The following is a 27410-nucleotide window of genomic DNA, read 5'->3' as shown; positions in this document are numbered from 1 at the left end:
GGGAAGAATTCAGTAGAGGCCACTGACTGAAGGCCTCAATTGGCTCATTTTAAAACAAAAGCCCAGTGGTGCAACTCAAATCCGATATCCTCAGCCTATCCCCCCTTATACCTTTTCTTTCTTTTGGTCTTGAATCTTCAAATTTATTTTCTATCCAAGTTAAATCAAGAGCTTTGCCTTCAGGCTCATTTCAATCTTACCACAGATCCCTGGTACAAAGAACACAATAAGTGCTGTATAAATCCCTGATTTGATTCCTTTCTGTAAATATTAGTCATATTTTGAACAGTAAAGCTACGAAAACTATGAAAAGCTGTGTAAAAATCCCTTCAAAGATTTTACAGTACATATTCACAGCTCGTATTCTTGAAAAATTCGGAATACGGCTTTACTTCTAACAACCCAAGCTTCTTTTTGTTCTCCTTCATTGTAGCTTGGCTTTTCTGCCCCCCCAATAGAAAACCTTGATTTTCTGACTCCATTAAATCCTTGCACCGGCATTTCATGCCCAGTAAGGTTGCTTGTCATTCACGGAGAAGTGTTATTCAGCTACTTTCAAGTAATTTATTTTGTTTGCGTGTTTCCTCTTCCACTTTCACATAATGATCCATTCAAGGAATTTTGATCTAACCTCAAAACCTCAACTCAAAACTCTTTTGTCCTTGAGGACGCAGCTGGGTATGCATCCTTGAAAATCCACAACACAAACTATGACCTGAAGAGTTTGTTTTTTAACAAATATCTAACAAGATGGTTCAGCTGGGTTTGTGTACACAGCATCCTGACTTATATAATAAAAATGTCAGTATTTTACATTCAAATTCTCTAAAATCCATTGATGTTATTAATTTAAAAAAAAAAAAACACCTATCTGTTGTACCAGTTTTTAAAGCTGCAGTAACATGTTGAGCCTTTTGACAGAACATTACACTTACACTACACATTATATATTATGCATTATGCTCAGGTTAACTTCAAGTACTTTCTAGGTCTGGTCTGGTTGTGCAATGTATTGGATTTCGATTACTATTTAACATAAACACAAAGCCTCTTTTAATAGAAGTTGACACAATACTAAGCCTGCTTTTGTGGATTTTGATGGAGGCCGATGGTTTGAATGGCGTCTCAAAAATTCATCAAACATCACAGCCATTAGCAGCTTTGTTCCTGAAGTGCTGGTCTTAGCTTACAAGAGTGCATATTGGTAAAACACCACAGCAGTTGCCTGTTTAATGTTTTGCTCCAACCTCTGCATACAAAATGCACTGCTGAACCTCCTCAGGAGAAATAAAACACAGTGTAAAATGCTGGCAGTGTTTTCTTCTTAAGTGGTGAACAAACCAAGCAGATCGTAAAAATGATGCAAGGACGCTCGCAGTGAGCTGAATTCTTAGTAGGCGTTTACACGCTATGCTTAAATTCTGGGTAGCTGACCGATGGCTAGAGCACAAATTATTTACATGCATCTTGATAACTTGTGATGAAGTGGCCTGTCCCATGGTTCCATGAATAAACCAATTAAACAGCAGTCTTCAATCTTGGTTACAGAGCTGGTTTTCTTTACTACAGCCAACTTAATTGCAGTCACTTGCAGTCCCTGGTGTGAATCAGTCCATGATTAGACTGAAATCAGCCGAACTCTAGATCCAGAGTACTTGGACTGGGAGTCACTGGCCTCAGGTGTTTCATCACAAACAGAATACAAATCACCAGTAACTATGAAAGGGTGAATTTGCCATTTGCCTCTTCCTATTAGACTCATTACTTTTAATAGATGTGACAGAAATTATTCATGTTGTAATGAAAGGATGCTTACACAGAAGAATCTGTTAAACAAAAGGGATAGAAAGTACATTTCCAAAAGAGCATTTACCATGTACTAAAATTTAAAGAGCACAGCTGTCCCCATTTAAATGACTACTTTCCTAGAACCTCATGTTCAAATTAAGTTAAATGCTGAGTAGCAGAAGTGCTTACATAAATATATTGTGGGGTTGGACCACAATCTGAGGCACGCTGTGCTCTGGAAAGTAAAAGAGGGAGAGCTTTTTGAAAAATAGATACTATTTTAAATAAGTTACGGTTTCATCTTGTCTGCACTGACAGCAACATTTTTACATTTTTCACTGAATTTTCATTGTGAAGTTTTCTTTTCCTTTTTGACTTGACAAACAGCCAACATATAAGTATATACAAGGTGTGAAATGTGCCTGTGTCACAACTATTTAAACCTTATGTACTAGAACTTCAGCTGTTTCTCCTGCGCCTTTGCAGATTGACAAAGTAGAAACGTAGAATACCTGCAACTGTTAGGTCATCTAAAAGTATGCTGAATTTGTCCCAATTCAGAATTCGTCTAAATCAGTGTGCCTCATTTCGTGTTTGAGTGACTTTATAAACACTCGTGTCACCTCTGAAGTATTCCAAGCATGGTAACTGTAACATGTAGTCATCACCACAGATGAAAGGGAGCGTTCAACTCTTTAAAAAAAGATTATATTTCAAAGGAAAAAACAAGTACAAAGAATTTTAAAATGACTGAGTATGCCAACTGGACTGCACTGCCAAATGAGAAGCTGGCACGAGCAGGGATGCTTTGCTTGAAATCACAGATGCTACTTACTATACAAAGGTTCCATATTATTATTATTGGTCATATTCATGAGTCTATGCACCAGAAGAGATTTAGGTCTCACAGTTTGGCTTTAGATTGAAAAAGAGTTCAAACAAGTCAAAATTTTGATGTGATGCATCATTGGTTTATCATCTTTTTGTATTAAGTATTAGCACTACTGCAACAGTACTAGAAGTACTAGAAGATGGGGGCAAAAATCAGTTTTGTGTAAGTAAAGCTAATATAGAGCATCGGTCATCTAATTTAGCCAGATGAGGCAGTTTTCTAATAAAATAAATACATTAATTAATTAAAATAATTAACACACTTTCTTTTTCTGCCTTCAAACAAACTGTATGTGAATGCAGTTGGAAGTGAATATAATTTTTAATTAGTGTAACATTTGCCTTTCTTGTTTTCCCTAAAATAATAATATTTTTTTTTAAATCCTATTCAGGACGGTCAAAAAGTAACTATGACCTACTGAGACGACGCTTCATCAGAGTTCAGCTGAGCCTCTGTCACTTCCTCCTATAATGTAAGATTTAGAAATCTTTGCAGACAATTCAATTTTATGTGACCACTGGCTGCAGCACTCGCTGTCACAAGAAAGAAAATATCTTCAAGACTGGAATTTTCTCCCTTAAATCCCACAACATCTTTTACAGTTTGTGAATGAGAAAATGAGCGCTTCACTGAAGGGCCAACCAAATAAACCCCTCTTTGGGCCTGGAGCCACTAATCTGTAATTTAATTTCAGGCGGGTGTCTGGGCTATAAGGACACACAGCAAGGTCAAGGGCTACTGTACAGAGAGATCTGCGCATTTGGGCACAACCTGGGGTTTGGTCAACAGTCTCAGCCAGCTTAAGCAAAGGACACAGTGTGTGCGCGCATGTTCCTGTGAATGCCGTATGGGTATCAGTATGGTTAGGTGTGCTGGGAAGGTATTTCTGCAACACTTCTACAAGTCAGACTTGATACAAGGTAGCTATTTTATATATGACAGGAACAAACAATCACAGAGAAAATCCATTATTCAAAACAAGTAAAATGTTTGGGATGACTGAGCATCTGCAAACAGAGAGGGATTAGGCCCAAAATAGGACTGCGTCTAACTGGGAACAATTCAACATGTCAGTGTTGATCTGCATGTAAATGAAATATTTGTGTTACTTTGACCATAATTCATGTTTTACTCATTATGTAGAATAGGGTAGTCGGCAGACATATCAACTAATAGAAAAGTGGAAGGACAAATTTGAACTGCGTGGCTAATCCTGTGAGTGAAGAGAAGAAATGTCTGTAATAAACGCGACCTTGCTCTGCCTGAACGAACACACAGTGGCCCTGGGAACTGGACCAATAATTACCAATGACCAGCCAGTTTCACCTTGTCTCTTTAATGTAAATAGGCATTCGGTTATCAAACACAAATGGCTTTGACATTCATACATGGACATACCTGTACTGCACAGGAATCTACTTAAGTACTTTTAAAAAAAAAACTGCAATAAAACAACCTGCACAACCCCTGGCCTGGGCGAGATAAAACTTTCAACACCAGCTGTAGAAGCTAGCTGTGATAGTCTGACTTCATTAAAAAAAAATTCTTACATACAAGGCAGTCAGGTCAGTGAGGAAATCAGGGTGTATCCCATGCACCATTTGCAGTTTGTTGGAGCTTAGCTGGCATTCAATTTCAATTCCCTCAACTTACTGAACATAGGAGAGCAGCACACACTGACAGGTACAAGTTACTCCAGTGACAGACGCTAATTAGCAAGTGCAGGAGTAATGGGAGAGCCAAGTTCTCTCCCTGGCCAAGAGACAGTGATAGCAACTGAGGCAGGGTCATCTCTTTAAGTGTCTCACTTCCTATTAGACAGGAGATCTCTGGCACATGCCCCATCACTACCCATACAGAGTGATCTCAGCGACAGAGAAAGGATCCTGTCACATCCTGTAGTTCTCAAATAGAGCTTCTCTTTTGCATAGAACACAACCCACTCAACTGCATTCACTCACTCGCGTGGCCCTCCGTCGACAGAAAGGGAGGACGGGCAATAGAAAATAATGGCACATGATGTGTTTATGTGTTTTGATGGAAACTCGAGGGAAAGTCTTCGAAAGAAGATGATGGACTCGTCTTCTGCTCAGCGAGGCTTTGACATTCTGTAGGGGATGCTGGAAATAGTCTCCAGGTTGATGGATAGGTGGAGTGGGATCACCCGCCAGACTCATCTCCTCCCCCCCATCTGGCCCTGACTCCTGAAAAAAAGGCACAAAAAGAAAATCGGCATCAGCCTGCTCAGTGTGGAAAAGGTGACGATCACAGCAGAACACGGAAACGAAATAACTAATGCAAATAGTGATGAGTCAGCTTCACACCAAGTAAATAACAATTTTCAAAGCACTATTGTCATTATTATTATTAGTGGTAGTAATAATTTAAAAATTGCAAAGAAAGAGTCAAAAGAACCCAAGTGGATTTCACATTATTAAATAAACAGTTACACCAGTAAGAATTAGTCTTTTCAACACTGTTACAACCTACAAGTCTCTCTCTATCCTGCTCTCTGTGTCTTTCTGAACTTCCCCTTACTCGTGGCCCCCGTGGACCATCCCACTGCTAGCGCAGCGAAAGAAATTGTTCTCCCTGCATCATTAAACAGTATGAATTAACTTGGGAGGAATTTAATTATGTCACACATGACGCTCTTCTACTTGAAGCTTTTAAAGGCAGTATAGTTGCCTACACACTTAGAGGTTCAGTTTTTAGATGCAATAGTCAATTTAGCCACATCTGCTGGACTCCTAAATAAACATATTGAAGACAGATATTTTCATTTATGTTTCCTGCTAAGATGAATGTACTCTGAGAGGGTCTAATAATCTGACTTGTGTGCTCTCTGTACCACTAAGACTTTGGCTGTCTAAACCCGTCATGAATCTACTTTTGTTTCAGATAGAATATAACTTGAAAAGCTTTGACTCTGTGCACTCAATAAGCAGATGTATTGTGGTGTTTGAAGCCCTCACTATAAATTTCATCACAGGAAGTACAAAAATAGTCCTGTTAGCAAGCTGCTCCTACCTCCTAATTAATGGTTATTATCATCCTTTTATTATATTTTACACATGACAGCTGGTGTGATGTGGATAAATCCTAAATGAAAGCCCTAAGGGTATTGCTAACAGCTCCAAAATGTCAGAGCAACAACTGATACAGTTGTAGAGACTGTCATTATGAATGATAGGAATCTTTGCAAATTGTAAAGCTTGCCACAAGAATATCCATTTTATTTGCTCCCTGTCAGAGTGTAATCGGACTTCCTAACATATCCATCAACCAAATGAACAACAGATTTTTCAACTGATTCAAATCTGCCCTTAGAGTCAGACATACACATTCTCTGAAGATGTGTTTTTCAAAGTCATCAAAGCTTTTGAGCCCAGAGCTCAGAGGTGAAATAAAAGCACCCTTTGTTCAGTGAATATACAGCTACACCACAGTAATGTAGAATCTTGCAATATAACAAGCTGTCCACCGGTAATCTAAAAGTAAGATCCACTTTAAATGTTTAATTAACAGCTTCTGTCTGAGAATCCAGAGGGGCCCTGGCAAGGCAAAACCATTCCTGCAACCCAAACCCTGAGACACAAGGAACCACAGATTTACTGGGGCTACAGGAGGATATTCACTTGAATGATACAGCTGCAGAGGGGGTTCAATCTAATGATTGATTAAATCCACACTGTGCCCATTTCATTCCTCATTTACAGTAAAATAAGCTCCATTTCATTTTTGTCATTGGTAACTTCTCCCTAAAAGAATAACATGAAACTTCAAGTTAATAACAAGCAACACAAGAACAATCGGAATATCAATCAAAGACAAAGATCAGGCATAGCGCTGTGGAAGAAAACCACTGAGAATAACCTTGGAGACGAATTTAGAATAATGAGGAAGCAGCTAAACCTTGGTGATACTTAAAAGATGTTACCGGATGATAAACACATCATGACGCTTTCTTTGCACAAGAATGAATAATTATGATAGGTTAGACATCTCTGCCTTTAAAAGTACATTTATATTTATTTTTAAGTAGATACCCTAGAAGCTTATAATGTAAAGATGATGCCAGGGTTACGGCAGGACAAAAACTGTATGCTGTGAAATATATTTAAATAGCAGTTACTATCATCAGTGTGGGAAGACCCACAAAAGGCTGTTATTATTAGGCTTAACCATGCATGTAAATGCACTGCCTTCAAGTAAAGTATGAGGAATGTGACTCTAAATAAGGTACTAAAAAAGTTAAGTGTTTTATTACCTCTCTCTTTTTTTTTTGCAGCACCTTCTTTTAAAAATAAGCTGTAGAGTTCGTGACATAAGCATTACTTGAGGCAGAACTCTTAAGTCAGATTTCACCATTTATTTTAGAATGACATACGTTGTCATTGACTGTCCCTGAGATCACATCCCAGAGACTGAGATTTCAATCAATCAATCTTTATTTATAAAGCACTTTTCATACAGAAATGTAGAACAAAGTGCTTTACATGGTTAAAAGCAGCCCACCCCACCCCGCCCCGCCCTCCAACTCACTCCCCACACTCTCATTAAAATAAACGATCATGGATACATACACACACACACACTTAAAGAGTAAAATTGGGCTGGGCACACATGAGCCAGGTGAGGAAACACTATCACAGGGAGCCGTCTGCACCGGGAGCCAGTCACAGACCGCAGCCTCCAGGCTGGACACACAGCAGGAGGGAGGCAAAGAAGCCCCCCAGCCAGGCTGAGAAGACCCACATTTAAACCATTTGAATGAAAGAAATACAATATGTACAATGAGGAGGAAGGAGATGAGTTTCAGTGTATCTTGGCAATGTAGTGTGATGAGGTGAGCACAGAGCAGAAGGAATAAAGGACTTATAAAGCAAGCTACATGGTTGGGCTTATGAGTGTGGCCCTGTCTGAACTAAAAAGAAGCACCATTAACATTAAAAATTACTATTCTTAATTTAAAAATAATTACTAAATACTGTAAGTCCCGCATTAGAGCACCTTATAGGACAAGAAAATAAGAAAAAGGGTCAGAAAGAAAGAGTGGCAGTAACAAAATCTGCCTACTAGCATCTATTAACACCTTATGTGGTCTTTGGTAGACCTGCACAAAACCCATACTTTAAATATAAGTGCTCTAAAGTGAGCTCTAGAAGAACTGGGAAGCAAGCTGGCCATAGCTTCATACTTACAGATGAAAGAATGCTATCAATCTTCTCCTCTGGTTCTAGTCAAGAAAACAATAAGCGATAAAGGATTACATACGTGTCATATTCTCTGGAAATCGGCGCAGACAGTTACTTAACTGGAAACTGCTTAAAAAGAGTTGCGGGCACAGGCCTGTGCTGGGATTTAAGGGGGAGGGGGGCCCTGGCCCCGTGCAGAGATAATTCAATAGATCAGAACATATAACAATGATCACTATGAATGATGGAGTAATGCAGCAGCTCTTGCTATGGGCTTTTCCACTTTATCCCAATAACAATAAGCCAGAGTGAGGTGTCTGACAGGTCATTCTGTTACCACACTGTTGTTCCAAAGCAGCAGCATATATCACACTCTAAAAATCTTACACCTTTATCAGCTCTTTTTCCTATGGTCGCGGTACCCCACCCTTAACCTCTTTCCAAAAGCAGTCTGCAGCCCCCCTGGTGTTAATTATAAGACTTTTCCCCCCAGAGCCTGGGCAAGACGTGGAAGTGCATTAATCTTGATTCTTCACTTCAGTCTAAAGGATCATTTGAAGAGACTCCTGTGGTAAGCCCCAAAGGTGAGGTGACTCAGTACCAGGAGAAAGGTACAAAAAGGGGTAAAGAAACTGCCCTAGTTTATTCTGGGCGCACACTGGGACGCTGGCTACCTCAACAGGCAAGTCGATCATTTACCCTAACCACTTGTATTCTCAGTATGTTAACTTCGAGGAGTATTCAGTGTCATACAGGATGACATGCCAAGAGTCTCTTACCTGTGTTGTGATTCATTTGTTCCCTGATGCAGCATGAAGGTGACTGTCACCTTACAAGCTGAACTGAGGCGAGCTGAGAGACAGCTAAAGGGCTGTGACATGTTTACGTCAAAGATTTTAGATTCAGCTCCATTTCATTGCACACTTTAGTCCATTACAGTTGTGCATAAAGGTCAATTCCAAATGTTTTCATGGAAGATTCATATTTCCCATTTCAGTAGGTTTCCGGGTATCTTTTTGGCTCTTTAAATGACTTTTATTAACGTAGAATAAAAGTGTTTTGTGATGTGTAAAAATAGTTTGGTACTCATTTTATAGCAACAATCCATTGCTGCCTGATGCACAATTACTTATACGCCAGTGCATTCCTGCACTGTTTTGCTGGCTGTGTCACAGACTGTTAAGTGGAAGGATGGAAATGACACGGGTAATCGGGTAATTGCTTAAAAAAACAAGCAATAAAAAAGCCTGTACGTGATAAACAATGGTCTGAAAACACAGGTCATTTCTGAGGATAAGAGCAAAATGATCACTTCTAACTGACTGACAGATTGAATATTTACTCATGCACTACTATGCTGGATGCGATAGTAAAAGAATTAATGGTTCCATTAGAAGAAAAGAAAATCTAGAACATTCTTACAACCGTGTTAACAAGTGCATTTCAACAACATCTCTTCTGTGCACTTGATTCTGAATAGCTTGCTCTTCGCATTTGATCGTGGTCCTTCTTATCTCATTAACTACTCTTCTGCATTACTGAAGCAGTTAGCCTGCCGGGACGTGCATGTTTAAGCTTCCGCTGTCTAATCATGCGATTTCTCCTGTAGTTTCACAATAATGTGCACACTTCTGAAAGCTATCCATGAAAGTCATCTCGCCATCTCTCCGAGCAATATGGTTAACATATTCCCTTCACAGTGGGGGGTTTGTTCAGTGTTTAGGTTTATGCCATCTGTAAATTTTCTAGCGCTTAGCATATTCACTTTGATAACCAGCAGCATCATAAACAATACGCTGGGATCCATTTAAAAATACCAGTTTTTACAAGTGATGAGTAATCTATGTATAAAAAGTAGGTGCCAGCCAGTGTTGCTTGATATGAACTGAACATTTTCAATGTGAAAAGACAGTTGAGGAATATTAACCGATGCTATAGCTTATTATAATTGAGTTTTAGTCATTCTGTCCTTACCGTAGTGCACAGAGCCTAATAAAATAATCTCACAAGATACAAACATGTGCACACAACAGTGTCTATTATCATTATCAGCATAATAACTTTGTTGTTATTGTTGCTGCTATTTGTGTGGAGGCTTTTTTATAATCTATGCATTGATCCCATATCTCACAATCAGTGTCCATTTGGTCTGTATCCACGAATGCATCCACTTTGTGTTCGCACGTTTTTCCAACATCAACACGCTGTCGTATGCAGTCTTTCATCTGCATTATGAGTAATCTATGGTAGTTAATTGAGCCCAGAGGCAGTTGGTTTCAATGAAGGCTCCTGTGCTTTCCTGGCAAAAACAGTAGAGAAGTAACTCTCTGGAGAAGGCAGCTCTCTGTCGAGTGGCAAACAGAGCAGAACTCCTGCCGTGTTCATTAGCTGTCATTGATCAGTGATTCAGTTGCTGTGCAACTCCTACCATAGCTCACATATTACCAGTTTCATCTCCTAAAAATTAATATAAAGGTAAGAGAGCGAAGCCAGCACAGCATTTTCCTTCTTGTCTTTTATTTTTTTTTTATTTTTCACAGCACTATTTTGATGTGGATGGATGTTTGCCAAGGTTTTCAACAGCATGCAGAGATTGCTACGCAGCACACTTGTCCATTCCACAGTTTTCTGATATCAATATGAGCTACTATATTCAGTTATTGGCTTCCCTCAGAGGCTATCATCGCTGCAACCTACTCCATCACAGGAGATGTACTGTAGAATGAGGCTGCGAGGTATAAAAATGCTGATAAATGGCTGAGACAAAAGCATAAATAATGCAGAGATCAGAGATACTGGAATAGTGAGTCAAACTCTACTTCAAGATACCCCACACCTCCCTGGAGTGAGTCCAATGTAAGTGTCCTGTCTGACATGATCAGTGTCTGCTGGGCTTCACCTGCCACGTACAACACTGAATTCAAGAACCTCCTCTCTGGCTCCCCTTGCCCTTTACTACTCCTTGCTCCAAAAAACACAACATCAGAGAACTCACATCCCATCTTCTAGAGTACACCTGGCTGCAGCTAGCTTTTAAAATACACTCAGGCTAGTTTTCTGTTTTCAAATTTCACCACATCTCCCCCCTTTTCATCTTTTCATATCTTTGAAAAAGAACTCCCTATTTGCAGCACAGTATGTAGTTAAAAATCCATGATAGAGCCAAGCCGGAGCTACTACAGCATAGAAATACAACAATGAGATGTATTATTCGCATGACAGTGCAGAGTTTAAGTGAATATATAGGGGTGAATTAAATCAATATTTCACAACTCTGCTGAAGGAGCTGCAAAAGGGCCATTATGTAGCACTAATTGCACCTATAGGGCCTATCTTTAAAAAATGTAATCTGCACTCTCATTGGAATTCATCGAAAGTCCTCAGGTAGATGACCGGGATCGTCCGTGCTACTCCTTATTTCACTGAGTTTTCTTTATTCCCTTCATGTCTCCCTTTGAATATTTATTCTCATCTCATTTGCAGCTATCTCTGGCTAGGCCAAGGTTCTGCGCAGTACCAGTGCTCATCCCCCCCTTAACATGCACAAAGAATAAAAGACTTTAAATATCATTTCAAATTACGAACAGAGAGAGCAAGCAATGAAATGCAGAATTTCACCTGGGAAGCTCTAAGGTTTCTCTAGATAATGTTACTTCTAAGATATTCGCTGTTTTATGTCAGACGAGTCCATTGTACGATGTGATACAATAACTCCAGCTCTCTAAGAACAGTGCATCGATGTTCAACTTTTTCCTCGAAGCTTTGCTGGGAGCATCATTATTCAGTGAATATCCTTCCATAGGCAGAAATACAAAAGGGGGATTTTAAACTAAAACGACAATTATGAAAAACTGGACTCACGGTGTTCTGTGGACAACAAGGAGATTTTGTTAAACGTTTAATAACTTTAAGGAGCTCCTTGTTGAGGGAATAAATGAAAAAAACCTCTCTTTTAAATCTCACTTTAAAGAAAGAACTGTTGTTCCCCATCAATTCTATCTGACACCTTTCAATGCTGAAAATATCCCACATATAGAATTGAACTTTTATTAACAGAAATTTTCAAGGACTAATAAGTTACCATAATGATCAGCACCTTATATTTACGGTGTTTACAATCTACAAAATATTGAGTGTTCTACAGATAGTAATTATCTCTACAGTCTGTGTGTATTGCTGCTAGAAATAAAACAATAAAAGTTTGAGTTGATAAATAAAAGTCACAAATGAACACATGTAAGGCAAAGGTTTATGAAAACAAAGTGCCCCCTGACTCGAAAACGACTTAATTAAATCCAGAGCCTCGCTTTATTAAATAGAATATGCTGCACTCTGCATAAATGCATTAATCGATAGCAAAGCTGCCACACAAATATTAGAATAATTGATCCAGGATGATTCAGCAGTGGGGAGGTCTAGAGGTTTGCAGGATATTACCTTGCAATAACAGTCTTGATGAAAGTCAGTAGATGCTACAGTAATGACAAATGTCCTCTCTTTGACTCCTTCTGGCCAGACTTTATTTTGGCTAGTTACAGGAAATTACTTTCTGCACCCTCCATCATCTTCTACTCACTCTGCATGGTGCTGCTGCTTTATGGCAATGACCAATCAGGGTATAATAAAAACAAGCTGTAACTGTCCGGCTTTATAATAAAAGTATTCACACAATCGACACCAAACTGCTGGTTATTAAAGTACGAGCTAGAGGCCCAGCGAAGAACATTGTGAGCTATACTTGCTAATGTGTGATAGTAGTAAGTAAACGAGCCAACAAACTCCACTGGAACGGCTTGTCAGATGGTGGGATAGCTTAGAAAACATCCCGCCAACTGTTTGTCACACTTTTATGAGTACAACAGAGTACAACACTGTGAATGTCATCTTGTGGAGATGGTTTGAAAATTAGCCATTATCTGCATATTTAAATTATATTGCATCCTATCCCTACGCCTGCTGGTTTTTCACCCCATACTTCAGTGTGTCTGTACTGAACAATTATATACACTTAATGCAGGACAGGGTTGTTAACCTTTCACACTCATCTCTTTATTGCTAATGTAACTGCTCGAGGTCCATGTGCATACTGTATCTGTACAGAGACCTCCAGGTCTGTATGTATGCAAATCTGTACACACATACAGACCTGGATAACAATTAAATGCATTAGAACTTGAATTGTAGATAACGGCAAACTTACTGTGGAATACTCTGAAAAAACAACAGCAAAAGTATCAGAAATTCTAAATAAAACAAGCTGTGTTTCATTTTCTGGCAAAAGACAGACTCTTATCTCTCCAGCACCTCAGTGACAAAATACTTCAGTATTTGTCAAATCAAAATGAATGGACTACCTTCTAAAATGTCTCCCAACATATCAGCACCTAATATCAAAAGATCTATGTCAAACCAAAGGGGAAAATATATCTTTTCACTTACAAAAGAAAGCTTTGAAGACAAAAATATATTTTTTCCTCATAACAACTTCTGTCCTTTGTTGGTTACAGTACTGAAGCTTTCCCAAAATAGCTCTAAGGTTCTGGGCTTTCCTGGCCATGTGCTGGGTTCGGGGGGAGAAGGCTAACATAGCCATATGGAGAAGTGCCTAGTTACCCAGCAATTTAAACACTGCAATTCAAGTACTGAGGAAAAAGATATACAAGAACAATGCCCTTGTGATAATACCCAGATGACAAACAACTGCCAAAGTCCCTCAGGCTAGAGAGAGAACATGAATGGATTCAGTCCAAAAGTATAAATATCCAGAGAGCATCTTTTGGGTTGGAGAATGGCAGCTAAAACAGGGAGGACAGCCCAGCTAGAAGGTGCTCATAGGGGAACGTATCTACAATGCAGCAAAAAAAAAAGAAAGAAAAAAAAGGCAGTTTCCTGCATTCCAGACAATATGGATATCATACAGACAGCCAGAGAACTCCGTGAGTTATCTGCTTACTTGTTGGGCCACTTCTTTGTGACTCTGTATAATGTGTCTGTACTGATGAGGTTCCTCTCAGTATGGTCACAATATTCCCTTGACAGTTATGTAACAATTCTCCACACGCTCTCCAGGGAGAATCCCCTCAATAATCTAGTTCACTACTCTGCTTTTATGTTCACCAACTCTTGGGGTATATCTGAGTCATTCACTAATTCACAAGAGACCACAGTTCAGACTGGCCAGGTACATCACCACTATTAAGGAAGCAATCCCATTCAGAAAGCAATACCAAGATATGCAGATCTTCAGCCATCTGCTCCGTCTTCATTTGGGGGTAAAAGTGTTGCTGTCCATGGTGCTGAAAGCCTTTTCTCCTCTTCCTTGCATAAATAGTGGCCTTTGGTTATGCATCACTTAATAAACTTCTAGTTTATTTCTTTTATATAAGCTTTAAGAAATTGAAAGACAACTGTCTATTATTCCATGCTATAAATGTTTTCTTTTATATTGCTACTTGGGGATAAATTGTTGCACTTTATTTTTAGACTTTTAATTTTCATATTATGGATGAAATCTATTTTCTAATGTGAAGACTAAATTCTCACGAGCCCTGCTGTACTTAGTATATCATGAATCCTGTGCCTTTTTACTGATTCTTCATTTTCTGTAAATACACTAATGTTGTCAGATCTACCAATCCCAAGTCAAGTCAGCTTTATTTGTATAACACATTTAAAAGACAACAAGTGTCGGCCAAAGTGCCAACACTTGAAAAACAGAGAAAGTGACTAGTAATCATGTGTATCTTTAATGGTGACAAGGATGTCCAGATAGCCAGCATGATGGTACCAATGTGTCCACTGTATGCTGATTAAAGTAGATGTGGCTAGTTTGGGTTTGTAAGAAAAGAAGCTTCTTTTATCCTGCAACACTGGGTGCACTCTTCTAAACACATTACATTCTAGATTATCCAAATATCTATAAAGAAAGCATCAACATTTTAAAATGGTCTTATTAACCTTAAGGCTCTGATTTAAAAAAAAAAAAATCAGTGCTGTTATAGCTATGTTCAGGGTGTAGCTAGCAGTTTAAATGCTTTATAAGGATGACACTGAGCACATGTTTCAGATGACATCAAAAAGGAAGAGACCCTGCATAGCTCACAGCTTAATTGTTTACCATTATTAAGACTTTCACTGTGGTTTTAACGAGTCCAGGAAATCTGTCTGCATGGCAGATGAAATTAAATAGATTCATCACATCAATCAGTGACCCCGTGATTCCAAAAATCAAAATGTCAAGACTTGTCATATTCCAGACTTTCTGCTGAATTAATACATCCTAGCCTCATTACAGCTGCACTTACCCGTATCCTCCAGAGCATTACTACTGAGTAAGACTACCAGACAATTGTGATAAGGAGAAAAAAAAAAAGTGCGACAACTGAGCAACACATAAAAAAAAACAGATCTACTTAAAGACATATATACTCACCTTTATTCGCTCGACCTTAGCTTTTCAGTGATATCATTCCTGAAGGTAAGAGAAGGAAACAGTTAACAATTCTGCTCAAAATATGAAACAACTGTATGACAACTGTACAGTGGTCACTTTAGTTACTTTCTTGTCCATTGTCTTATAGACCAAAGCATTATCATAGGCTTAGTAGTTGTTATCCTGTTCCCTTCTTCAGTAGCACCCCTCTGCTCCATCTTTGTGCACCAACCTTGCCATGGCTAACAGGAAGCAGAGGGCACAGCGCTTTATTTAATTAGTCACAGCAGCTGAGTGCTCATGTGGAACCAAACAGGGGAGGCAGATTGGGGTAGTGAGATGGATAGGCACTCTCCCACTGGGTCTTGGCTGTGCTGTCAGAAGAACGCAGATTACATGACAGAAGAGGGATTGGTATAAGGTGGGTGGGTATGGCAGGAGGATGTAAATGGCACTTGTACAGGGGGATTCATCCCAGAAAAAAAGAAGAAGATTGCTGTCACTCCTAAAGCAGTCTTATTCTTTCACAAAAAACCCAAAACATAAACTCTTACTTACATGTACTGTTACATTTATCTAAGCCGTGGAACTAGGGATCTGTTTTTGTGATGCGCAACAGTGAGCAGTTTGGCTGCTTTTATTAACTGTGACAACGCTCATTATTCCAAATGATTTAGGACCTGTTCTTTCTTACTCTTCTGACAATGTTCAGGTGGCCTTTTCCTTACAGACCAACAGATAACCTCTAAGACACTGCAGAAGTTGTTTGTTGTGAAACACATTCTTGATGAATTTCTAAACTCAAACAACTTGCAATTCACTTTTGTAAATGCTGATTTTTCGACTTACGTGTACTGAATATATAAAATAATGAGTAAGCATACAGGAAATAATGCAACCATTTGTATATAATTAGAAGATTATATGTGATGTGAGGACTACATGATTCATGTGGTGTGAGGTTTATAATTCCATTATCATCGAATCAGTGTTACTTGGCCTTTAACCCTGAAGAGCTGCCTCAGGGTTTACCCTTGCTGAAAACACAACTGTAAACATGTAGGTTACTGTATGTTGCTGAAACAGCAAAGAACATGAATGCAGTACTTGTATAATTGTGCGCAACTACTAAGCAGTGGTGTGCAGGGAGCTCTTTTAATTAGCGCTCTTGAAGACATTCAGTGACCCACATCTAATAATGAAGGCAACATGAATGTTCTATTTACATATCTTTACTCAGTAATGTGTGACCGTTGGGAGAGCTCAGTGGTGGAGATTCTGGTGCCAATGAAAAGGGAGGGCATGTCAAGCAGAGCTGCCTGAGGCTACCTTCCAAGGCCTTCTCAATCTGAACTGCAGCAATGTGAAATGGTATGTTAGCGGCCTGCAGGTCTGTCAAAGTGGGTTATGTTATAAGGAAACTGTGTGCAACTTTTAAATAAGGCTTCGACTTGTAATACCATGTAGTCCAAGAAGTCACTTCCAAAAGCCCCCCCCCACCTCAATATGCAGTTCTGGTTAGGGCTTATTGATTTAGACCATTACAATTATTGTATCACAATACACACACTGGCAAAACTACTGAGGCCCATCAGATCTTTTACTTCTTCATAAAACATTGAAAAGCCCATATCTCAGAAAACACCTAAAATATTTATTTTTGTTTACATCAATATTTTCTTGCAACTAGCCTTCCACTAAACCTCTTGTTGGTGTTGCTGGTCGGTTAATATCACAGAGAGCAGCTCAACAGAATAGCATGGGGCGATCGTGGCTCAAGAGTTGGGAGTTCGCCTTGTAATTGGAAGGTTGCCGGTTCGAGCCTTGGCTCGAACAGTCTCGGTCGTTGTGTCCTTGGGCAAGACACTTCACCTACCGCCTACTGGTGTTGGCCAGAAGGGCCGATGGCGCGATATGGCAGCCTCGCTTCTGTCAGTCTGCCCCAGGGCAGCTGTGGCTACAACTGTAGCTTGCCTCCACCAGTGTGTGAATGTGTGTGTGAATGGGTGGATGACTGGGTGTGTAAAGCGCTTTGGGGTCCCTAGGGGGGGGCAAGTAAAAGCGCTATACAAATACAGGCCGTTTACCATCAAACAAATAAGAACACCTGATTATTTATTTATTTTTATCTGCCCCAAAAAACAACCAATCAAAAAAAATATTACTGCTTGGGGTTATCTAATTTTTTACATTGCAAATTAAGATTGATTAAAAACTACTTGTTTACTCAATAGACAAGACGTTAAGGTAATCCATAAAGCGTGGCTGTCCTTGTTTCTGTTTGGAGTCACCATCTTGAAGCCTTTAGTCAGTCAGCTGTTTCAAATTATCACAATATCTCAGGTGACAAAGTGCTGGGATTGAATCTTTAACATGAGTTCAGTAACTGTCATTCTTCTTTCAGTGGTGGTCTTGGCACAAAGTTGCTAAGAGAAGAGTGAGTGAGAAAAGATGGTGGGACTTCCCTCTGTCATCACCTTTACAGGGCTTGCTATTCCCTAACCTTACACCTTCACAGAACCTTGCCTCAGTTAAAAGGGGTCAATAAAACCCTTTTTCAAATTCTGCTTCCTTTTAAAGGAGTATGTCAAATTGTTATTTTCCAATGATTCTTTGTCCGTGAAAGAACTGGGTCACTGACTGGCACTCTCTTTCAGGGCCTTGTTGCTAAGGCCTAACTCCTTGGAGTCCAGGCTTATGGAGACAGGGTAGTGCACACAAACTGAAGTCAGGTTCTGACAGGAGTTGCACTTGCATGACTGCGGCCTTCTCTAAATAGCACATCATGCTCAGATTACTGAACACATTTCTGAGCGGAGGTAAGGGATGAAGGCAGCTAGAACTGTATGCACTGCACGTATCTGCATGTGAATGGGCACTGGTGTAAACCACTGCTTCTGTCTGTGTGCTGCGGGTGTGTTCCTTTGCTTCTGACTGTGTGTTTGTGTGTGAAAAGGTTGCTGCTGGCTTTAGCCCCTAGAAATACATCCAGAATTTGAGCTCCACTGTTTGTTAAACATTATTTGCCTCTGCTGTAAAGGCAACAAAGGGATTCTATCCCACTGCAAATGAATGAGTCCAGGTCTCTAGTTATCGCTGGTTATTGTTCCAATCAGGCTGGCTTTGAAAGGGGAGGCGCGCTTTCCTTTGGACAGCTCATTAAGATAACACACAAACGTGGCTCCCCATCATCCTGGGTTTATTAAAGTGGGCCTCATTTCAGCTCCTTTGTCTCATGCAAGAACCTCTGCCTTTGTCAGCGCAATTGGAGCCAGATGGCAAAACAAAGCTGGCTGTCTGGATTGCTTAGAGAGCTATCTCTGAAGACAGAGCCATTAGCTTGACTTCACAAGCTCACCGCCTACTATGTCCACCTGGATCAACCAGGTGTGCAGACGATGACGAGAAGCAGTAAGACCAAGGGTGGCCTCAAGTTGTGCTCTTGTCACTGCAATACATGCATGCATACTACAGTCTCTCGACTCTGCTATCCTTTACTCAGGCCCTTTGGCTAAAGCTGAGCTATTAAGTCTCGCTAGTTGCGGGATGGCTGACCCTGCTCCTGGCTGCACAGATCTCTGAAACATTCATGAGAGAGGCAGTAGAGAATAAAAGCCATTGTCCCTCTTCACTCAAAGACTCTCCTTCACCTCTCAGCTTATTAAAATCACATGGTATTAGACTTGGGTGTTCACAGAAAGGCTAAATAATTCAATCAGAATAAAGAAGGAGTCAAATGAATAACTCTAATGACATTAACGCTTGAGGGAGAACTGCTCAGGGCTGTGAGGGGTAGTTACTGAGGCTAGGCAGCCAGAAGAAACTTGCTCTGCTTGCTAATGGCAAAATTAATTCTGAACTCAGAAGGTCATATTAATACTAAGCAAAATATCACAGCACTCCATTCAAGGGGAAAAAAAAGCAAACATGACAGTATTTTATTTTCGTTCACTAGCACACTAGAAAAGGCAAGGATAAATACTGAAGAAACCTGCAGCTCTGGTTCAATGTGATGGTACATCTCGAAAGTTTACTAATTAACACGACATGTAAACAAGTCTGAAGTTTTACAGTGTTTGTGCCACTACTTCTTCCTGCTTCTCAGACTAACTTCAACGGTACTTTACATTTACTGCTAATGAGCAAATATTAACATAACATGCTAATATGCTAAACTAAGACAGTGAAGATCCTCAATACAAGGAGGAAAGAAAGAAAGTGCAGCAACAACCATGTCACAGTGGTCTCTAGAAATAGTAGAAGATGACTCTTGTACCGCTCTGGATTTTCACTGCTGTCAGTGCTGAACTTTACATGATTTGTATAGAAAGCATTGAGTGCAAAAAAAGAAGAAAGAAAAGATTCTGTGGACACAGACAGTGTTACGTTGCAAATATGCACAAGTCTTTTTTTTTTAATTGTCTAATTTTTGTCACTGTTTCTGGTTTTGATTGGTGCTTACTGTCCTGCATTGTTAGTTAATATATTTGAGTTTTCATAAGAATTTCTATTGTCCAAAGTTTTGAATTTCTGATTTGATCTTTTTATAAGTTTTATAAGTGTTTTGAATCCTTTTTTCATTGGTATTCTAGTATACTGACCTTTAGTTACCATGGTATATTGCCATGGCGTCACCATTCCTGGAAGATCCCTTGAACCTCTGCGGGGTGAGAAGGTTTTTGCATTTCCCTCATGAGTATCATTCGTGAATATCAGGAATGGTTTATAAAATTTGAAGATTTAGAAAATGTATAAATTCTGTTCTACTTGATATTAATCTGCTGCTAAATCTCTTTTAAACTGCTGGAGTTGTACCTACTAGAAAACAGGACACGTGCCAAGAATCCCCGTTCGAAATTCATTTTATTTTGACCTGTATTTAAATTAAAGTGATTTCCACATTTCCTTACTTAGGGCTAGTAATCTTTAATGTTTAAAATGTATCTCGTTTAAAGTTTCAAAGCTCTAATGTGCAGATGTCATGCTAGAAATAAACAGTAACATAGAGAGCGCACTCAGCAATAAAATAATTACGTTGAATTATCGAGTCAACTGAGTTGATAGCTAGCTTCGTGTGACTGCTTACCCCGACTGCAAATGTTAGCATAAGTACATTTGGATAATGTAAAGATACCCTGAATTTGTTGAACTTGCTTTATAGTACAGGGACTCGGTCCTCCCTGTATCCTATGTCATATTTGTTTAATCCTTCTGTGTAACCCGTAAGCTTAATTTAGGCTTCTGCTGGATATCTATGTGCTAATTTATGTAGTATCTGGAAACTCCTTTTATCGGTACACTGCAGCCTTCGTGGTATGTGTCGACCCAACTTGTAGAATAATTCCTGCATTAGTGTGCGTTGTCCTGCCGTTTATCCCCCGTGTTTTCTGGTACCTCCCAGCTCTTCAGTTTTTGGTTTTGTTTTGATTTTCTCTGCCATGTTTCTAATTTTGATAAACCTCGATAAAGCTTGTCCTTCCTATTCTGCCTTGTTCTGCATTTGAGTCCTCCGCTTCCACACTACAATCCACACAGCTACATTGTGACATTTTTAGTATATTGGCATCAGTGCTGTGCAAGAACACACTATTCACATTTTCAGTAAAAAGGTGTTCGCAGTTAAAGAATGTGACATGAGTTTCAGAATACACGGGTGCTCTGAAGTGCCTGCGCCGCCTGTGATGGACTGTAAACAATAATAGAGAAATGCATGACTACTGCTGGCTTCAGTTCCAACAACATAGCTACCGGCAGTAGTGCTGAGGCCAATCTATGTGAAGATTTGAGGGCAAAAAATTCTGACTGAAAACTCTCACATTTCAGTCAGATCATCAGCTAAACCCTGGCAATCACTTTGAAACAACACTGATGAGCCTGTATTGGGTGACTGATGACAACAGGAAATAATTACCAATGAAAATGAGCCAGCAGCTATACAGCTGTTTTACATTTGTAATCTTTTACTTTATGACGCAATGCGGTAAAGTCGTAAAACACACAAATGCATGTTTTCTCTAGACTTGTGAAAGTAAGGTGTGTGTGATTCTATAGTGGTAAACAGTAACTGTTTTTATTTGGTAAATGGTAGTGTAAGACGATGTTCTACTGGAAAAGAAGACCTCAGAGCACCTTATTTAAACAAGTGCAAGAAGTTTGTTTTTTTATTCTTTTGACACATCCGCTTGCAAGCTGATTAGCATTTCAATTGCAAGCATGTTATTATTATATTAGCATGCATCTTTCTCTGCCTTAGTACTACCCAAAAGAACTGCTAGTGTGTGTGTAGATGGTACAGCTCTGACCAGCTCCTATTCCATGAAAAATTCTAAATAATAAGTAAACGTCTTTAGGCTATTGGCCCATTGGATACATTTAAAGAAATAGTGGCGTGGAGACTGCTAGAAGTGTGTATTTATTTTGCTAGACATCATAAAATTCAAGGCAACTTATTTCAAGTGACAACAATATGCCCAACACATTTCAGCCAGGATTCAATTGCAAAATCAATTTGCCTTGATAAAAAGGATAATTTAAATGCAGGACACGGCAGCACTATTGTTGGCATTTTGAGAAACTTGAAACTTGTGGAACTTGTTACCATTAAATTTACAGACAAGATAAATTTTACTTTTATAGCTGTAGCTTTGGGGGGTATGTATAATGTAAAACAGCTTGTTGGCATCACTAAATTAGTGTGCCCGTCTCCCTCTCCCTGCCTCAAACACTTACACACACAGACGTACACACACACAGACGTACACACACACACACACACACAGTGGAAGAGTTATGCCACCGGGTTGCTGTGTTGAATGGATTTGATGCTTGGAGCTGGTCTTGTTTCTCACACGCACTCATGCTTCATCAGCGCTCACTCACACTTCAGTAAACAAACTTAACATTCAGTTACTTGTGCTGTTCAGTCCCTACAAACCTGACACCTGCACTTCGTGTTAAAGAAGCTAGACTAAACTGTGGGGGATTTTTGCATTATTTAATATTTTTGCAACTTGAAAGCCCTGCACTGTAAGTAAAGAAACCCATATGTCAGGAAAACATACACTTCTAGATCAAACCACATATCCAAAGTGTTGCATTTGTAAAGAATTGATTGCCTTGTTTACCAGCTTGGCTGGGTTGACTAATCCAATTAATACGGAACTAATTTTTTCTTTTTTTTTTGCTACCTTGCCTGGTACTGACAGTGTTTGCATGCATGCATGCATGCATGCATGATTACATTTAAAGTATTTAAACATATTTAAACATTTTTGATACAAGCCAAAAGATGTCAAGCTTTAAAAAAAAAAAAGCTATTTTCAACCACATCTCTTCTCTGACCATTTGAAAAGCTGAAACTTGACCAGGTGTGTATTTGGCTGACCTGTCTTTGACTCCTCTTCTTCTTCCAGCACCTTGGCTTCTTCAGCTGTGGGAAGACAGAGGAGCCATTATCAGTGGAAGCAACAGTACAAAGGCAGGCACACAATGTAGTCACTTCATCATAAGCCTGTGGTGAGCTGATCCTTCCCAGCTCAAAGGACACGCTGTGATGACAGAGCTATATGACGATGACGCTCCAAACAATAGTACCCCCACTACATCACACGCAAGCGCGCACACAGACACACACACACAAAGAGTCATATCTACCCCTTAACCTCCTATCCAGCTCTCTCACAAAGACAGTAATCACATTAGGCTTTAGCTGTGGGCTCTCTGAAAACCACTGTCAACGGAGTTAGGGAGCCCAGTGATGACTGTCACACTTTATACACATGTGGCATACGTGTACACACACACACACACACACACACACACAACAGGCTAAAAATAGCCTGGGACAGAGCATCCGAGCACCAGATATGCATTCTGTGACACCATTCTCACTGCAATCAGACTCAAGATCCACTCTTTAGCGTATGATACATGAGATTAAACTGCTGGTTGAACAAAACTAAATGTCAAGGAAACACAATTCAGATGTTTATATTCCAGCACATTTGCCTGACTTTCCTGGACTCTGACAGCAGGGACTATAATCCTCTAGGGAAATTAAGCAAAATCCGTATTATTACAGCAGCAGAACGTGTTGAGTTTCCAGATTCAAACAGCCTGTATCTAAGTCTTCCCACACCATATTCCTTAGTTTATCCTCCACTGTGTTATGATGTATTTGGAAACGTATTACACTCATTGACACATGTGTCATATATTATCACATATTTTCGTTAATCGGACCAGGTTTGGGCTTAAAGCTGAGTTGAAGATTTTGGGAAGGGTTTAGTGCCCTCAGCAGACATATTTTTAGCAACTTTAAACTAAAAAAGCAATATAATCCATAATGTTACCACATGAGCCTGTTTGAATTCATGTCTTTATTCAGCACCTCCAAGTTTGACCAGTCCTAAAAAATGGAAGCAGTCGAAATACCTTGAGGGACAAGACTTTGATAGGAGAGTAAGGTCCGTTTAAAAGCCACCTTAAAGTCAGGGTGAAGACGAGGCCAACCACAGAGAAGGGGTGAAAGCTGTCTCCCTTGGACACTGAATGTTACAATTTTATACCCCTACTGGCAGTATTCCAAATGCGTGGGGGTAACAAAGAGGGCGGCTATGGCTTAAGTGCAAAAGCTGTCCGAAAACACATAAAAGTAGAAAGAGTCAGGGGACAGAGATTGCTGTTCATTGAAGCTAGTAGAATGTTAATGTTCCTCTTCAACCTGCCATCTGTCCCTGTGCTTCTGAATTTCTTTAAATACTGCTGTGCCATCATGAATGATTCACATGTAAGCAAAAGAGAAAGGCCACAGTTAGAAACCTATAGTACTAGAAATACACTCATTAGTGCCTTAATTCATTCATTCTTGGACCCTAGAAGCAGCAGAGGCTTATTCTTATAAACCCTTTGTGCATATTAAAACACACGAGACTTAATGGCAGCTGCGTTTTGTGCTGGTAGGGTTTTAAATCTCCCTTTGAAAATGAGTGCCGGATGACAAAAATCAAGCTATTTTGCCCATTTAAAAAAAAATAACCATTTTGCTAGTATTTTGGTAAGAGATTTAACGAACGCCTGTTTTAATGTGCTTTTTACATACACCTGGAACAAAATAATTTTGTTATTTCAAAAGCTTGAAAGCTTTTTGGCATGGGGTATTCCTGTTTTTTGTGCCTAACCGTTAACCCCAGTAAAACATGTGCACCACTGTGCTACAGCCCCACAGGGAAAACACTGACTCCCTTCTGACTTTCATCTCTCACACGGGGGAGCTCTGTCCTGTGTCCCTTACAGATGATCCCAAGTGTAGGCTTGATTAAATCACACGCTTATGTGAATGTAAATTATGCTTTAGAGAAATGGATCAGTGGCCCCTGCTAGCATATCTCAGACACATAGTCATAGTAATTATGTAAAGAGGCCAAAGAGAAGTATGAATGAAAAATACAATATGGGAGAGGGCCGAGCCGTGCTGGCGTTGAGGCAACTCTGCCTCTGGAAGGGAGCTTTCACTTCCAGCTGCAATACCACAAGCAGCTCAGCTCTGTTATGATACATATTCTAGTGCCCCACATACATTATGACAGGGAAGAAAAATGACTTGCTCACTTCTCCACTTTTACTGACCCTTCCACCCTCGATACCCAGACACAGTGAAAAGGAGTGTCAACTTCAATCTGACCATATCCGGGAATACCATTAAAAGATAAGACAACCACAATTAAGTTGCATATCCCTGCTTCCTATTCTCCCCACAGCTCTGGATATATGCGTACCAATCCTATTTTAAGCCACTCAACATCTGTATTCACAGAGTATCACTTTATCAGGAGTATAAAACTTTGCATGATATGTGAATAAGTCAGCATTCCCACTTTTCAGATCGGTGCTCGGAAAAATACATTTTAATAAGGTGGGCAGTGGATGACCACATAATCAATCCTGCCTTCAGTGGTAGGGCTGCAGGCGAGACAAGCAGATCATCTTCCAGCCCACTGAAGAAAGGGGTCCCACAACCCCTAGGAGGCCTTTGCCCGTGGGAGGAACTGCATTATATTTTTCTCTTTCCATTTCATTTGATTTCATATGTTCCATGGAGCTATTTACTCTGAGTCTGTGTCACTTCCATATTTATTTTTAAACCTCTGGGCCTTGGTGCAGACACTGGCTGACCTTTATTTAAATGTCTCCTCCACTCTGAGCAGATCTCATTACAGCAGAGCTGGTGGCTTTGCACTATCTATCTCATTTCAAAACTTTTTCTCTGTGCACTTGCGGCGATCCTTGGCTATTCCGCAACGCTAATTACCAGAGCCTAGTAATGATGTTCCTCTCAGCTGAAGATATGTGTCCCACCATCCGAGATCCTGCCTATATGCATTAACCAGAACTCCCTCTGGATTCTCACAGTTCCTTGAGCAGTTAACATCTCATCTCTGCTTTCTCCTCTATCTCTCTCACTATCATTGTGCCTCCCACGTGATCTAGGCGACACATTGGAGTACTGCATCATCCACCGGGCCAATATGTGAAGAGTTTAATGAATCATCCAACATTTTAATGAAGGCCCTGAGAAGGCTTGAAAATGCTTGAGAGCACCACTGGTTAACATCCATTATTCAGTAAGCCCTTGGATTATGTATGTAATAGGCAAACATAGTCCAAAAACTAAAATATCAAAATAGATGACATAATATCATGACTTTATTTTATTTTTTGTGGGGGATAAAAGCTGCCACTGCTCTAAGATTAATATTTCATATTTCCTAATGAAAGCAAGGCAGCCCTAAAACATTCTTTTATCCGACCTTGAGGACTCAACACAGAATTTGAAGAGGTCATCACCCATGAAATGTGAGAATATACACTGGTGTTGCATGTGCACAGCCACCTCTCCATTTCCCCCCACCTTCTCTCTTGGCCTCCTCGCAGCTCTCCTTGATCTTCCTGCGGCAGACAGCAGCCAGGGCAATGAGCAGCACCAGCAGACATACAGCCAGGCCAACAGTTACCCACAGAGCCACCGGAGGGAACGCAATGTTCTGACCTGAAGCAGAAAGGGCAGAGGGAGAAAGAGCCTCATTATTCACTCTTGCAGTGCTAAAATAAGAGTGCAACTGTCACTGCTGTATCCATCACCATTATCGTGCTATTTGACAATTTTGCTGTTAGAGTTCCTTGCCATAAAGAATCTGAATTACCAAGCCTGCAGAAGTACTAAAGCAAAACATGATGACACAGGTGATGATTATTGCCATCATCATCATCATCATCATCATCAACACTGTCACATTGACTCCATATTAGGTTTGACTTTCAGAAACACTGGGACTGTCAGAGAAAATAGATATTAGTGGGAAAATTTGCTTGATGTGAACAGTAAGAGCTTCTTTACTACTGTCCAATTAAGACACTTGAGCCTTTCAATTGAGCCCAGATGGCAGATAGTTTACCAGTCACACAAGACTGTGTTGTCGTTTCAAACAGCACTGGCACCGCTTTCATAGGTTGCTGGCACTAACTATCCCACTCCCTACCTTCTGCTACACATTGGTCAGATGTGACAAGTTTTGATGATTGTAATACTCTATAACTTCCTGATGTACCCAGTCAATGACTAGTTCTGAGTTTTGAGATGTACAACAAGCCAGAAGATTCTCAATTGTAGTTGCCAAAATTTAGTTCATGTTTGTTTTGTTGTTTTTTTGCTATACATATGCCCATACGTTAAATACAGGTTTGTAACCATAAAATGCTTTCACTTCACATCACTTTTCAGAAATTATCCATCAAAATTGGTGACAGTATCCTGGCTAACTGGAAACTGATGAGGGCAAATAAAAAACTGGTCAACGGGACGACAAAAAGATATCAGACACAGCCAAATTTCCCTGGGGTATTCAAACTGAACAGAGGGAGAAGGAAACAGCAGAGCCACTAAATAGCTGCGAGCCTGGCTGTAGCACAAACAAGCCTCCTTCAGAGAATGCCCACTCGGGGCTAAAAAAAAAAAAAAAAGAAAAGAAAGAAAGAAAACAAATGCTGAAAAAATGACTGGCATTGGACAAACGCAATGGTGAAGCATGTGTAAAGACTTGGC

General features: G+C 39.9%; 1 protein-coding gene across 1 annotated transcript in view; it reads right to left on the bottom strand.

The window, feature by feature from the left end:
- Window positions 1-3997: 3997 nt before the first annotated feature.
- cd276 (CD276 molecule) overlaps window positions 3998-27410 on the bottom strand; it is a 68927-nt gene continuing 45514 nt past the window's right edge. Inside the window, exons 5-8 of the mRNA XM_040011243.1 lie at window positions 26220-26357; window positions 22695-22739; window positions 15311-15349; window positions 3998-4884 (exon numbers count right to left, since the gene is read on the bottom strand). Coding sequence (XP_039867177.1) covers window positions 15327-15349; window positions 22695-22739; window positions 26220-26357 — 206 coding nt within the window. The 3' untranslated portion in view covers window positions 3998-4884; window positions 15311-15326. The remainder of the gene's footprint in view (window positions 4885-15310; window positions 15350-22694; window positions 22740-26219; window positions 26358-27410) is intronic.

Source organism: Simochromis diagramma, unplaced genomic scaffold (assembly GCF_900408965.1).
Source record: "Simochromis diagramma unplaced genomic scaffold, fSimDia1.1 OVJJ01000603.1, whole genome shotgun sequence".
Taxonomy (NCBI): domain Eukaryota; kingdom Metazoa; phylum Chordata; class Actinopteri; order Cichliformes; family Cichlidae; genus Simochromis; species Simochromis diagramma.
The sequence above is the reverse complement of the archived record's forward strand: the minus strand, read 5'-3'. Positions and strand labels throughout refer to the sequence as shown.